The 16451-nt window shown below is 43.9% G+C and overlaps 1 protein-coding gene across 3 annotated transcripts in view; it reads right to left on the bottom strand.

Moving 5' to 3' along the window:
• pdzrn3b (PDZ domain containing RING finger 3b) overlaps positions 1 to 16451 on the bottom strand; it is a 101452-nt gene that overhangs the window by 6372 nt on the left and 78629 nt on the right. For 2 of the 3 annotated variants that reach the window (XM_080892732.1, XM_080892733.1), the window contains one exon: positions 173 to 426. In XM_080892732.1, coding sequence (XP_080748858.1) covers positions 173 to 426 — 254 coding nt within the window. Of the gene's footprint in view, positions 1 to 172; positions 427 to 15371; positions 15787 to 16451 lie in introns of those variants that run through there. The other variant, XM_080892734.1, reaches the window with a different exon arrangement.

Below are 16451 nucleotides of genomic sequence, written 5' to 3'. Positions count from 1 at the left end.
GTGTGTCCCACACATAATTTACAGAATAAACTGCCTTCTCTATATTTAAAACAAGAGTTCTCTGACTACTCTTGAAATAGTCTGCCTCCAGTTGTTCTTGTGCCGTTCTGTGCTCACTAACTTGCAAGGTTGAACTCCTTGAGTAAAAAAAAAAAACCGAGCTGGTACTTACTCCTCTGGAAGCAGATACTCCTCCAGCTCTGAGATTGGGGGTGAAGAGGGGGGCAGATTGGTGAGGGCCATGATGTGCTGGAGGGTGATGTCCGTCTGGGTGCTGATGTCTGTGACTTGGGTGTCAACGGCAGGGTTGGCCACTTTGGGGTAAGGGGCCCGACGCAGAACCTGGACCACGATGGGCTCCTTGGCGGTGCGGAAGGCCTCCACCGCCTGGTCGTGTGTGGCCTTTGAGAGGTCCTTTCCATTGACCTGGAAGGAGGAAGGAGACACCAAGGTCAATAACCATGATAATAATGGAGAAGGTTATTTTTCTATTTGGTGCCGAGCTCTCTCTGTGAAGCTCACGTCACACTATGCCCACACAAAATCAGAAGCAATGTTCTGTTTGAGAAATGACTCATTACCGCCTTCAGCTTGTTTTACAGGGTCACAGTTGGACCACGCAGAGTAAGACCTTAATTAGGAAGAGTCTCTCTTTAATTAATCGAGGTTATTATCCGTGGCTGCATGAAGAAGCCCTCGTTTAGCTAAGTAATTTCTTAGCAGAGGATAAATTTGACCTCCCGTCAGAGACAGTGGAGTGGGTGCCAGGCGCTAACCTGAGAAGATTAATTTGAGCAAAAAAGCTGCAGCGAGTCGCGAAGAAGAGGCTAATTAAGTGTGGCTGAGCCACTTAAAGTGTCTGAGTGCTGATGAGAGATGAGCACAGACCCTCAAAAGAACATGTCACCAGACCCAGTGTGACTTGCACGCAGATCTACGCTGTCCAAGAAGGTCACGGCTGGGTGTACAAATTAGATCTGTGGTTTATCGCTATAGGCTAAATCTTACAGGAAATTTACTGGAGGATCGACACTGGGAGCGAATCCAAAACAAGCGGCGGCTCGCTAAACTTTATTAACAGCTGAGGTTTCTTGCATGTAATCCGCAGCCTGGGTCAGTACACTTTATCGGGGTTTACACAGAGCTGCCGTTCCGCTCTCAATCACCACGTCATGTGGAATTTTTTGGTCTGTGATTCCCGGATGTGTTGAGAGCTTTGATAGAATCTGAGCCTGAGGGTCTTCTCATTTCACAGGTCTCCTCCTCCTGCTTCTCTGCTGCGTTTGCACACACACGCACACACATGCTCATTTCTACCTAGAATGAAGGTACTTTCTCACATCAGTATCTAGTTTGCAGGTCATTAGGCATGTCATGAATCTCCAGCATCCCTTCTTCACTCTTCTTCACATCTGACACACGTGCAAGTCCCCGTCTGAGGATTAATTTTCTGATAAACATGTAGGTGGTTGCTGTGCCTGCCCCCAGCTATAGTAGTCTCATTCCAATTCATAGCACAGTTTGCAGACTTAACTGTAGTCCGACACATCAGAAGTAGCAGCAATATTAAAACACCTCCAGGGGGATAACGGTGGTATATACACACAACCCGACTTTGACCCACAGAACGTGAAAAGTGAAGGTATATTTTTATAAAAGGAGGACGTATACCAAAAAGCGCTAGGCTTGAGTATGTGCTGAAAGAGAAAGGCTGGAAAACGGAGGAAACGCTGTGGGGAGAGGCCATGTGCCTGCTAATAACCAGAGCAGATTAATGCTAATCCTGGGTTTGCAGGATAATTGGATCATCACAGTGGACTTTAAACTTTTTCTACATTAAAACTTGGCCAAAAAAAAAATTAATAGCTAATTTGGGTTTGCTCAGAATAATTCAACAGTGAGAAAAGTTTTATCATAACAGAAAATGCTAATGTAAGAAATTCAATCAGTCCAGACCTGATGTCTGGACTGATCTTTGTTTCCCACAGCAGGCCACGATGTTGCACATCAGCTGAGGAAAACAAGCGCCTTTGTGCCTTCTCCCCTCTGCACGCAGGCTCCAGCAGTTAAACCTGGTTGCCAGGAATCCCGAGCCTACTTGAAGGCAGTGAACCAGAGACAAAGCCTTTAGTCCCCTTCTTGTTGTGCCTACAGCATTCTGCCTCAGTGCTCTCAATGGGGGAGGGGGGGGGGGGGGGGCAGAGTGTCCTCCCAACTGTGGAGGGGGTCCCACAGCCTCCATTCACTAGGCTCACCTCTGACACGGAGCGACCCTTTGCGGCACACTGGGGAAAAAACCCACAACACTCTCCCGACACAATACACAATGCCTCGGCACCGCTGAGACCCCCAAACTGCGCCGTGTCAAGCCCCAACTCAGCCGCAGTTCAGAGCGCACAACTCCGTTTACACGCACAGCCAAACAAGCCAGACTTTAACAGGTTTAGCAGCTGCTCAGCTGCAACTGAAGGCCAAGTTCGCCTTGAGATGTGTTCTTCACGCTGACACCACGATGACTGACATGCAGAAATTACTCCGTCATCCTCCGGCGCATCCTCTGAGAGGCCTGGCTTAAATCCGTTTTAATGACAAGAGGGCGGCAAAGCCCCACTTAAAGGAATACTAATTAGTTTGAAATCAAACGACCGTTGCAGTGGTGGAATTTACACAGCTGTGGCTTTGTTATTCACCGATTTTCCTTCAATAAATGATCACATCTGAAGCAAAAGCAGAGCGGACGACCTGTATCACAGGACTTTCGTGCTCCGGAGCGCTCTTCCTCGGTGCTTCGTGTGGTAGCTGTGTCAGTCTTCAGCCTGCTGGGTAATAATAAGGGGCAGCAGGTGTGAGCCATCGAGCTCAGATGCTCTGGAAGGCAAATCAGGCTGGATTGAGATGTTGATGTGGGACTCTCTGTGTATTGTCTCTTCAGTGATTGGCAACCTGCTGCCAGAAATGCTTATCTGCCAGGCAGTGGGCTTCATCTCTTTGATTATTATATTCATATTACACTGCATGGAGCGAGGCGGCCTCTGTTTTCCATTTCTATTTAGTTTTTATTTAATCAGATATCCCCAGTGAAATCGAGCTTCTTTAAATACGAGAATGATTATGATGAAAAACAAGGGAAATAACTGTAATCAAGGATAATAAATGTAATAGACAGGACGGTTCTCTAAGCTCTGCTGTAACTCAAGCTTTTAGTTCATGCTTGCCACATGTGTACTGCACCACATCATCGCTCATAAGGTGAAATGGGTTATCTGCTAATTGAACGGTGGGTGCTTCTGCAGTCTAAGTGTTGCCGGGTAAGATACTAAACTCCAAACTTTCCCATATGCATCCATCAGTGAGGGGTGTGTTTGTGGGCTTAAAGACACAGAGTAAAAAGTGGCTTTATGAATTTTTGCTGTGGTGGAAAAAACATAAAGGGCACTCCACCGCAAATTATAGTCGTAGTTTTGAATCGGACACTGTTATCACTCATAATTTCAACTCGCCAATCATGTTGATGTGATGTCATAGCTCTGCAATTCAGGGAAAAGGCTGGAAAAATACTAAATGCTTGCTTGTCAGCGTTGCCTTCAGGGGTTTTCGCTTTAGGGGAGTCAGCTCAGGGAGTTTAAAGAGTGTCAAAGTTTGCATAAGGAAGAGGGCAAGGTGGATAAATATGTCAATAATAATATTAATGAGCAGCTTGCTCTAAGTGGCTGGTTGCAATGACATAAATACTGATGTTGTAGGAATGACACCAGTAGTGATGCTTTTTTTCCCCCTTCCTGCAGGCTCACATTACATTCAGCCGATTTGAGTTTGTATGTGGGAGGAGGAAATTGATATTATTATTATTTTTATTGCACAAAAGAACAGGAGTGTGATGCTAACTGCAACCTGCATCCAAGATAGAAACAACCGCATTAAGATGCTAACACGACTTTGGCTCTTTGCAAGCTTCTGCACAAACAGCATGCTAACACTTTGTTACTTTTAATAAAAGTAACAAGAAATGTATAATACATTACTTTTTTTTGAATAATAATCCCAACACTGGACACCAGCATGGCAAAGTCTACTGCAGCTAATGATAAATGGAAACGCTATGCTAACAGTATGCTAACAGGAGCATTTTGAATCAGCTAAAATGAGACTAAACCAGCCCGATACACTACAATGCCAGTAAGACAGCCCCCCTCCCACCAGTTCTAATCATCATCATACAGGAAAGGCTTTGCAGGATATTAAGTGAATGTAGCATTAGTCTTTGATATGGCTATTGAATCACCACATAATCCTTTAATAAAGAGGACAGCCAGTGTTTCTGTTCCTCGGGGAGATGCGGCGAGGTGAGCAGAGTGGAAACTCTGCCAGACACACGGTGCCTTTGACAGTGTGGCAGAGGAAACCCTGGGAACTTCACTCTATAGTCGAGCATTTTCAAGCAGTTTGAAAGCCGGAGCACTCGTCTTTCTGGTTGGGTACACTTCTTAGACAAATTCTTCCAAATCTCTATTTCCCAACAGAAAGGAGCGCTGACATTATAGAGAGCATGAAGGCTTATATTCAGTGGGGCCTATGCTACGTTTGAGTGGCAGCCTGAATGTAGGTCATTCTACTCATAAAGCACAGCTAATCCCTCTTTTATTTCACTTTAAAGCATCTTCATAATAATAATAATAATAATAATAATAAATTTTATTTATGAGCGCCTTTCAAGTCACCCAAGGACACTTTACAATAGAATAAAACACTTAGTAAAACAATGGCAGAATAAGAACAATAAAATAAAGCACAAGATAAAATTAACAAACAGTGGATTCACAGTGAATATGCAGATTTGAACAGATGAGTTTTGAGTTGGGATTTAAACTGGGGGAGAGAACCAATATTTCTTATTTCAGGGGGCAGAGAATTCCACAGCCTGGGAGCAGAGCAGCTGAAAGCTCTGCTTCCCATGGTGGTGAGGCGGAAGGAAGGTACAGTAAGCTGGACAGAAGAAGAAGAACGAAGTGAACGGGCAGAACAAGTGGTGGTTAACAGGTCAGAAAGGTAAGAAGGAGCGAGGTTATGAATGGCCTTGAAGGTGAGCAGGAGAAGTTTGAAAATTATCCGGAATTTCACAGGGAGCCAGTGAAGTTCCTGAAGAACAGGGGTGATGTGCTGGTAGGAGGGGGTTCTGGTGATAATGCGAGCAGCAGAGTTCTGAACCAGTTGAAGCTTATGGAGGGATTTTTGGGGGAGACCATGCAGAAGAGAATTGCAGTAGTCAATACGGGAGGTAACAAGACTATGTACAAGAATGGACGTAGACTGGGTGGAAAGAGAAGGAAGCAATCTGTTAATGTTACGTAGATGGAAGTAGGCAGAACGGGTGAGGTTATTGATGTGTGATTTATAAGAAAGTGTACTGTCTAGGATGACACCAAGGCTCTTAACCTGAGGAGAAGGGAAAACTGTGGAGTTATCGATGGTAAGTGAGAAATGGTTTGCCTTCAAAAGGTTGGATTTGGTGCCAATAAGGAGGATCTCAGTTTTATCCTCATTGAGCTTTAGAAAATTAGGGGTAAACCAGGATTTTAACTCGGATAGACATTCTGTAAGGGAAGAAGGTGGGAGGGAGGAATCAGGTTTGCAAGAGAGATATAACTGGGTGTCATCAGCAAAACAGTGAAACTGAAGATCAAATTTGCGGAAGATGGTACCTAGAGGGAGGATGTATATTATAAAGAGAAGAGGGCCTAAAACTGAACCTTGGGGTACACCAGAGGTGACGGGGAATAGGCGAGAGCGGAATGATCTTAGTTGAATAAACTGGGAACGGTCGAGGAGATATGATTGAAACCAGGCGAGGGGTGTGTCAGAGATGCCGAGAGAGGAAAGTCTGCTTAGAAGGACAGAGTGAGAAATGGTGTCAAAGGCAGAGCTCAGATCTAAAAGGACGAGAATGGTGAGAAGACCAGAGTCAGCTCCGATTAAGAGATCGTTAGTGACTTTAAGTAGAGCAGTTTCGGTACTGTGACATGAGCGAAAACCAGATTGAAATCTCTCATAGATGTTATTATTAACCAGGTGTAAATGAAGTTGAGCTGCAACCACTTTTTCGAGTATCTTAGAAATGAAGGGTAGATTGGAAATCGGACGGAGGTTGTTAAAGTTGTTAGGATCTAAAGAAGGTTTTTTCAGTATAGGAGTGACTAGAGCAGTCTTCAATAAGGAGGGAACGATACCGGTGGTGAGAGAAGAGTGAATGATAGCACAGATGAGTGGGAGTAAAGAAGAGAGGCGGGATTTCACAAGCCCCGTGGGCATGGGGTCAAGATGACATGTGGCAGGCTTTGATTTACATATTAACTCGGAAATATCAGATAAATCAGGAAGATGAAAAGTGGAAAACGGCTCAAAAAGGAGAAAAGGTTCTGGAGAGGGCGTAGACACAACATTCGATCTGAGTTGCTGGTGGATGTTATCGATTTTCGTAGTCCAGAACAGCATCAAGGAGTTGCATGTTTCAGAGGAATAGAAGTGCGGTGGTAAAGCGTTGGGGGGTTGAATTAGTTTGTTGAAAACTGAAAACAGAGTCCTAGCATTACCCTCACAAGAACTGATAATACCAGAGTAGAAGCTTTGTTTGGCCTTGTTAATGGAGTTTTTATACTGAAGTACATGGTATTTATAGATTTCTGAATCAACAGTTAAACCAGATTTCTTATATTTACGCTCTAGCTGCCGAGCTTTGGCCTTCAGAGCTCGGAGGTCAGAGGTAAACCAGGGAGCAGAGCGAGTGAAGGAAACAGAGTGGGTTTTTACAGGAGCCAGAGAATCAAGGACAGTGCGTAGACAATTATTATAATATAACAACAAATCATCAGGAGTAGAATAGAAGTCTGGAATCTGAACATTGTCCAAACTGGTAGTGAGAATGTCCATATCAATGTTCTTGATGTTGCGGAACGAGATGAGACGGGTTGGCTTGGTAGAAGAGCAGCAGAGAGTGAGGTTAAATGAAAGGAGGAAGTGGTCAGTTATGGGGATTTCAGTAGCAGAAAGATTCAAGGGAGTAAGACCAGAACAGCAGACCAAGTCCAGGGTGTGTCCTTTAGAGTGAGTGGGGAAGTCGATAAATTGTTTAAATTCAGAGCCTTCGAGACAGGAGGAAAAGTCTCTGGTGAGCAGAAGGTCATTATTGTCCATGTGAATGTTGAAATCTCCCACCAAGATCACATTTGGGGAGAGAGATGAAAGATGGGTTAGTAGATTAGCAAAGTCACTGAGGAAGACAGGGTTAGGTTTGGGAGGGCGGTATACAGTAGCTATGATGGTGGGAATGGGTCCAGTCAGCTCACATGCAAGGACATGACAGCTCACATGCAAGCACATGCAAGGACCTCTTCATGAGAGGAAAAACCTAAAAACTGAGAAGCAATTGATGATTTTTGTGCACACTTAGTGTTTTTTTTTTTTTTGTTTTTTTTAAAGTCTTTAAAAATCTGCATTTTGTTTTTTAACTGACCAGGCAGGAAACTCTCCACAGCAGGAGGCTTAGAAACACAGCAGTCTTTATTTACAGCAGCCTGTGAGCTTACAGAGGATTACAGAACAAACAGCTAAAAACTTAATGCTGGCTGAAAGAGATACTGCTGTTTACTTTCACCTAATCTGATTGAAGCATGGGACATTGACTTCTTAACTGATCAGCTGTGGATAAAACAGATTACTTCAGTATGCTTTCTGCTCCCCATCTCAGGCCTAATGAGCCCAAATGAAGGTGTGATGTGTGTCTGATGGAGATGCTGAACTTCACCGCACTCCATTTGTCTTCTGCTTTCAATCTCTTTATAATAAATTCTTTTCAAATAGACTATTAGACATAATTTTTTAAATAGCTTTTGCACGCCTGTATCTCCCACTGTGTGCTTGTGTAGCCCGGCCTGCCTGAGCAGAGTGTGGGGAACATCGCTCTCTGCCCCTCAGCACATGTATGAAATTACAGGTATAAGGCAAAGTGAAGGGTCAGGTTCATGGGGCTGCTCATATCAGCAGTCAGGTTGAAACCTAAGGATTGTGCCATGTTTCATTTACGCACTTATCTCACACCAGTGCCTCAGGCGCCCCCTAACTGTCCAGCTACACAGATGTCGACCCACACTATAAACACACACTTACCCCATCACAGCTCTTTGCCAGGGCCAAGTCTATTTGTCCATGGCAGCAAAGACATTTTTGCTCTTAGGGGAGAGGAGGGGGTGGGGGACAGAAAAGTAAATACGAAAAGCCACAATCTGCGTCGAGATAGGACATACTGGAGCCATCCACGGCCATAACTACATTATACTAGGACACTAAATCAGAAAAAGAGCTCTTAGTCAACGTCATGCTGGGAGAGGCCAGATAATGAAAAACACCCAGAAATCAAACATCTGCTTCCAAGGTCCTGGTGCTGGATACCAAGACACCTCCAGAGGATCTGCGTGACCCTGAGGGGATCAGAGCTGTTTTGGCTAACAGCATTAAGTGGGTATTAAGTGGGCAACAGTATTAACTGTTGTGGCTGAGTGCTGTATATAAGTACATGAATAAAGCTCTGCTTACAAGGTTCATGAACACTTATTATATAATCACCAATCTTTTAATCATGTACCCGCTGTGACAATCAGGGTGAAGCACTGCTGCTCCTATAAAACAACAGCTGAGTGAAACTAATTAGGAGACCTTTACTATGAGCACACACACCTAACTAATTAGAAGACAACCTATTCAAAGCTGACTAGGACCCATTCTATCGTCTTATAATGGCATCGGGTCTGTGGCTAGTGTTTGTCCATAACAATGACGACAGTTTAAGCCAGTTCAACTTGGTAGGTTTTACTTTAAGTCATTATTGAGTGAGCAAAGACAACAGTCATTTAAAAAAAAGAAAAAAATTACAAAATTGTTAAACTTTACCTGTTTGTCAAAGTCAGTATCAATTTTCTTTATAGAGCAAACGTCACTGTACTAAAACACAATGTGCTTGAAATATAAATCTATGTAGGTTTGTGTACTCTGTTATATTTTTATATAATGTGTATAGGTTATAGCTTTTAAGTACCATATGGAGTTATAGTTGTGAGGAATTTGTCGAAGCTTTTGGTAACTGGTCCTTGTCTTTTTAAATGAGAAGAAAAAAAACATCATGCCACTAAAAGAGAAGAGTATTTTTCTGCAATTACAAACTGTGTAAAAAATCTTTGTATCAAAATAAAGCCACACTTGTGAGACTTAATCAGAGGTGTAAATATTACAGAAGATGCTACTCTGTCAAAGTAACTGAGGATGGAAATAAGATTTTTCTTGCCTAACTTCTTTTTTTGGATTTTATAGCATAAAAACTCTTTGAAAATATGCTGCGGTAGACAGTAAACTCCAATAAAATTGTGAATCGACATATTTACACTATCTGTGCAAAGACTGATGCTGGTGAAGTGAAACACGGCAAAGTTGCAGTGAAGACATAGCCTGGTGTTTTGCACGACACTCGCAGTCAATCAGTCAATCTTTTAACTGTAACTGGGCAGAAAATGCTGATTTTCTGACAGGAAATAGATCTAAGCCATTGTGGGAGATGGGAGTTTTTCAGGAAATGAGACATAAGCGCGATTTTTAAAGTTTTGGAAGCCTTGCTACCCTGCTGTTCAAACCTTCTGTTTGCAAATGACAAACAAATAACGTATACTTGCTTTAAGGCATTCAGAAGGAAGCTAAAATGGGCTCGTGGCTGAAATGAGAGACTTCACCCTGACTGCAAATAAGATAAAAAAGGATTATTCTGAACTGTGAATCACACAAAGCCACTCTAGTAGGGGTTGGCAAAAGCATAAGAGCATGACTTTAATTAGTACTTACTTGTCAGTTATTTCCACTGGTGGAAAAGCTACATCAAAGTAATGATAGCTTTGTAGGGGATTAGCTTGTAGGTTCAGTTTCAGCTAAATCTGAAGTTGGCAGGCTAATACATCCCTTCTGGTTTATTCAGACCACCAAGAAATCAGCTAACATAACAACGATATCAGGTTAACCCAAGACTGTGCGTTTGTTGTGCTTCCTTTGACAATTGCACCTAAAAAACAAAAGAAAAATTGTTTCGGCAATTGTGTGGCAGAGACTGGTTGAGTTAATCTCTCAAGAAATATCTAACACCATCTCATGCTACACCTATTAAGTGTGCCAATATTCTGTCAAAGTCCATTAAAGGTCTGTTTGAGAGACTCGCAGCTGGCTCGCAGTGTTATACTGCTGTACTGTCAGCATCGTGTTATGTCTCTGTGATCCCTCTCTGCCATTTGCTTTAGGCTCACACTAAGTACACAGGCTCCTGTGAGCGCTCCACCGTGGCAGTCAGCCACCTGCTCCAGTGTGTAACAGATGTGACGGCACACCGGGACCGATCTTCGCCGTTATTAAAAGCCGGCCATGCTCAAGCGCTGGCGGTCCCTGCTTTGTCTCTGCACGCTGTCCGTGTCAGGCTTCGTTACGGGGTGCCAAGGAGCAGGCAGAGCTGGGTCTCTGAAGACAGAGGGGGTCTCTGACAGCGGGACAAGGGGGGCGGAGGACTGACTGGATGAAGAAAGTGTTTTGTACAAATATTTCCATCTCATTTTTTTGTCTGCTTGGTGGAGAAGATGTCGCACTGAGACCATCTGGCGCTATGACAACTTGGCTTCTTGAGCCGAGCGTGACATCTTAGCAGCGTTCAATCAGAAATGTGGCTAATTAGGCAGCGGTGCGTGGAAAGCTCCGGATAGGAAATGTTCCAGCGGACTCATTTGCAAACTTCTTTTGCTCAGCAGATCAGTCGCTTTTGGTTTAACATGCATGGAACAGAGGAAAATAAAAAAAATACAGAAAGCGAGAGCTAAGAAAGCAAAAGATTTAGCAGGAAAACAACAGTCCAGATCAGTTCAGCATGGATCTGAGCCACAGTGGGCAGTTTGTGCTGAGGCTCTAATTAAGCTCGGGTCTCATAAGAGCTGCTGCACGGCGCCACAGCCATTACGGAGCGCTTCTGAGAGATTAAGTGCCGTAGGACTGTCAAACAGAGTTTCCAAGGCCTCTACCTTCTAGTCTCTGACAAAAGCAGCTGAGCTTACATCTCCACACGGCGCTTACCTTGAAGCTTTGAAGAAAGGGGCCGAGGGTTCAGCGCTGTCAGAGGGGTCAAGTTGAAAAGGGAGCGCTGAGCCCACTGCAGCTCAGGCCTTTAATGATCGTGACGAAAAGGGAAAACACTTCTACAGACTGCAGCGTTGGCTGCGATTGATAGACCCTAACCGTGTTTGATCTCCAGAATGGCTCTATTGACAGTCAGCACTGTAAACAAAAAAAAAAAATCTGCAATTCCTTGGAGACGGTAATGTATGCAGATCCTCTTAATGAATTCTTCCCAAACAGATTGCTCGAGTTACCAAGTCAACTGAGTGTTTCGAATCCTGCCAGGACTGCTTAAAAATGCCTCGAGGTAGGAAAAAACAAACAAACAAGCAGAAAAAAAAAGATGTGCAACTCTGCTGACTTTTATAGAACAGTGCAAAACCATATTTCTCATACTCCCAACATGGGATTTAGAGCTAAGGTGTTTAATGAACTGGAAAGATTTCAAGTGTTCATGGATTATTAAGTCCTTGGAGAGATGACGAGCAGAGTGGAGCGGGCGCCGTGCCAGGGCCGCTGATCAAGAGGATCTGCCTGTGTGTTATCAGTGAGGAGAGGGAGGAAAAAAACGGCTTCCCAGAATCGCCCCAGAGGTACAAGCTGAGAATTTGCTCACATATAATATTTCACTCATCGCCTTCTACTGTACTATGAAAGAGCATGCAGCGCAAACATGCACTACATATTCATTTTACCGAATGGTTTATGCATGAGCGCCAGAGCTATGTGCCCGCCTTCAGTGAGACTAAGCTCTAATGAGCTCGCAGCCACCATCAGACTGCAGAGACAAAACATTCAGAAACCAGGCTTCAGTGCAATCTGCACACTTTACATCAAATATTGCAATAAATAAGTAAATAAATTGAAAAAAAGAAAAGAAAAATTAAACAAGTTGCACAGCAGATAATTATTTCAATCAAAAACAAAGTCCACTTGTGGTCTGATCCCGGTGGAGATGTTTACCAGAGGTATCATTACTCTGAGGAGAGGAGCTGAATCACTGAATCAATACCGAAGCAGTCTGAATCACTCGTTTTGACAGCTAGCGTTTCTCAGACCGCCTTTCGGAGCTCATCGTCTGTGACAGACGTAATTCTTCTCCGCCCGACAGATTTTACCCTCTCTTCATTTCTGCAGTAAAGGCGTTTCAAGAAGCTGTAAACTTGTTTTTATTAGCTGTGAATTGATTTACTCAGTGGAAGCAAAACAAGTCATACAAGCCTTCAGGAAAAAAGCTGCAGGTTGAAAGAGACAAACACAACACCATTTTAGGGCCTGAAACGCTCGCTTTTAGTCAACAGACTGAAAACACTCTGATACAGCGACACTCTCTCCTTCCAAAAGTGATATCTGATGTTGTAAACCTGACATTTTCTGGGCCTTTAAACCTAAGATGACACTAGATAATCTGATCTCACAGCGAAAGACGAAAATGGTTATTACAGGGACGCTGCAAGCATGAAATACCATTCCATTACCAGTCTATGCATCACGCTGGGTAGGTCTCATGAGACACTGTCACACTAATTGGACTGACACTAAAAACTAAAAAACACTGTTAACCACATGAGGTAACAAGTGACAAGTAAGCTTAAATTTACAATATGTTTTGAAGAAAACCAAAAAGGACAAAACAAGCCCCCCAAAAAATCTTGCATTCTGACAGTTTAGGATTAGTGTGATGATCATTCATGCAGCAGATCATCACACTGATGCATATTTAATGATTTAACCCCTGCAATAGCCTGCAGTCAGGTAGCATGTGTCTCAGCTTGGCTATCATTAACTAATGCTAGAAGGAAAGTTAAAGACAGTGGATCCCCCCACGCCAGTAGGACACATGTAATGATTAAACACTAAATGTGTCGGGACGGGGGGGACGGGGGGTTGGACTAAGTCTGTCTGTACTGTAAATAAATACTTGACCCGATCACAATCGACTTTTCTTTAGTTTCAGGACAGACAAGCAATTCTTCTTAAAAGTTCCTTAAGTACTAATGATAGAGGTTAAAGCATTTACAGTCAGTGATTGTTTAAGCAATGTTGGCACTGTGAGACTTGGCTCTTTTTGTCTGTTGTAGGTGAAAATAAAACTAATATTTTTGACATTGGAGCCACTGGTGAGGCAACACGAAACACAAAAACATGTATTTTTTCCCCTTTTGTTTTAAAGTTGCAAACAACAGTAACCTGTAAAAAGCAAGCAAAGTCTCAGTACACCACAGAAAAAAGTATTCCTCACATTTTAAAATATGATGTACACCAGAAGGAGAAAAAAGGTGAGATCTGTGCTGTCATGTGAGGCAGCCGATTGGCTTGTTAGAGGCACAGACGCCTCAGTGAAACAGAGATGATCTGTGCTGCTGAAGCCGGCACGCCGACTTTCTCCACAGACTGACTCACTGACATGAGAGCCGTGAGTCGGAAAGGTGGGTGAACGCTCTCCCGATCCGGAGCAACTTCCAAGCAAGATGACACAAGGATGGAAGTTAAAGAAGAAATAGAAGTGATGCACATTTCCATAAACTGTGTTTTTGGTTGGTGGGCTTTCTGACCTCAGTATTAGCACTCATAATCCATTTATTATACCCCTGAATACAACCCCCCCCCCCCCCCCTCCTTCTTTTTCCTTTCAGAGAATCAAAACCTTTTAGTCTTTTTTCCCCCAGAACAGACCTGATCAAAGCCAAACTATTTGCAGGCACAATGTAAGACTCCCTCCTGTTATCTACCCTGGGAGCTTTTTTTTTTTTTTAAAGAAAAAAAGAATTTAAAAAAAGGCGAGGATAATAAGTGAGATCCACAGAGAGCTTGATCATTACATTCATTTAAAGCAGCCGCTAGCCACCCGGCACCCTGTGCAGTAAATGGAGATGTAATTTGGTGTGATAGGAGGATAACACTTGGCTGGGCTCCATTATAGATGAAAAGACAGTCAGGGAGGGAGGAAGAAAAAAAACACAACAAAAAAGCAGATTTGAGTGTGTTACAGAAAGCAGCGCTCACAAAGATGTTCAACACAGTCTGTCAGAGTCGCGCACTGTCTGCTGTCAGATGGGTCAGTGTTTTCACTCATTAGAGCAGACTGACACTTGAATCCAAACGCTCTCACATGAATACACCAGCACTCTGGATGTGTCGTCTCAATTGAATTCGACACCGCAGGAAAGCTCGCGGGGATCAGAGAACGGCAACATGTTGTAGGGTTTTGTCCCGAAGCGTGAACAGCTTCTCTGCTCAAAGAACAAGCAAACACACTCACACGATACATCCGGCTAAATTTCACAACGGTACTGTTTTTGTTTTTGTTTGTTTTAATGCCGCAGACGAGCAGAATTGCTTAGATCACTTTCAACAAAAAAAAAAAAAAGTTATGTTTCGCATACTTTTTCCACATGAACCCAAAAAACCAATAAAAGTTTAACACTACAAAAGCACTGAGGCAACTTTATTTTCTTCATCGATTCTTCCCTTTTCTCAGCCCAACAGCCAAAAAATAGATAATTTACAACATTATGAGATGGAATAAAAGTAGCATATGCTTATTTTTTTGGAAGTGATACTTAAGTGGGAAAATCCTGAGTATGTTAAGGAGCAACTTGGAGCCATAAAAAGTGCTAAAAAACAGACAAGTTCAGGGCTCTTGGGAGAAAATGCTCTCCCTGCTTGTTAATGATGCATCTGCCTGGTCCAGTTTCTTTGGTGGGAAGAAAAAATGCACAACAAGCACCCGAGTGTTAAACATAAACTTTAGTCAAAGTCAAACTGGGGTTAAAGCTCGGAAAGCTCCGAGTCAGCATTCAACTGACAATGAGGAGGTGGGTTAGCGATCGACACACACTAGCAGACACACCGAGGGAGCCGTCGCCTCTTCGTCACCCCCTCCTCCTTTAAACCACAGCGCGCCACCTCTCACTGACCCCTGTGACCGGCGTTCAGGCTGCTCAGCTGCGAGAGCTCCGGCCGGCAACAGCTCAGCTCCACTCCACTCTCTTCCAACTCCCACTCAGCCAGTGACCTTCCCCCAGAGACGCAAACTAACTGAGCTGCACTTCAACAAAGTCTGGGAGCTACCAAACCAGACTGTGGCTCTTAAAGAAACTGCAAAAAACAACAAAACAAACTATAAAAAGAAAGAAAAAAAGAAGCAGCTCCTCCTGAGGCTTGCAGAAGCTTGGTCACAGTACCTGGCATACTTCGTAGAGTAGTTTATATTGCTCCTCGGGCTTCTGCAGGGTACAGAGGCTGCATCCCATGGTGGAGGAGATCACACCATCCACGCTCTCCCTCGAGCCAAGAAGAAGAGAAGCAGCAGTTATCTTGTTTCTTCTTCTTCTCCTCTCTGAACTCACTCCCACTCCAGTGCGATGTGTCTTTCTTCCACAGCCACACGACAACTTGGGCTGACAGGATTGACTTCCCCCTAGCTTGTGGCTCTATCTCGCCACTCAGCCTCGTCCTTCACACACACACACGCGCACACACCACACACACTCATGCACACACACATACACACTGACCGCCCCCCTTCCTTCTTGCTTCACATGTCTCCCTCCCACTCCGTCGCTCTCCAGCTTCCTGCTCAGCTTTTGGAGGCCAGCAACTGAGATCGGCTTTATACGACCCTCATGTTTATTAAGCAGCTGCTCATTGAATATTCATGAAGGGTGGGGCTAGTTCATGAATGTGAGGAGGGGAGTGGTGGTCATCAGGCTAGATAAAGTCTTAATTAATAAGCATAGTTGGATCCTTTGTGTAGAAACAAGCTGAGTGATGAAAAGCATTTTAATATCCCGGCAGGACAAATATACTAAAGAGACTCCAGGAGCTTCTTTCTAGCCAGATGTAGACTTTTAATTTGAAATTCAAAGCGCTTCGAGAAAGCCTTCATCTCTGACAGCAGGACGTACACATCCAGCGCTGCGCTTTGCAGCTTTTACCCTTTCTGTGCCCCTTGTTAAATTAGCACTTGGTGACCTCTGGTATACTAATCCAGCATTCTTTCCTCGTGTTTTTCTTTCCATATACACAAGGCCCACAGCCAGTGAAAACAAATAAACCAGATAAATATTTATGCTGGCCCTCTGTGGCGCAGTTGGACAAACTTTACCCAGCGGAGCATCTGAAGCGTAGCGACATACAGTTAGTTCTCGGGGTCCTTCACGGTGTCCGCTACCCTGCCAGCGCACGGCGGGTGATGGCTCCATAAGCCAGACCTGGCATCTGTCCTGCTGTTTGCTCGTGTGCCACGCAGCCAAGCACAGATA

Source organism: Rhamphochromis sp. 'chilingali' (genome assembly GCF_963969265.1).
Source record: "Rhamphochromis sp. 'chilingali' genome assembly, chromosome: 9".
NCBI lineage: Eukaryota > Metazoa > Chordata > Actinopteri > Cichliformes > Cichlidae > Rhamphochromis > Rhamphochromis sp. 'chilingali'.
The sequence above is the reverse complement of the archived record's forward strand: the minus strand, read 5'-3'. Positions and strand labels throughout refer to the sequence as shown.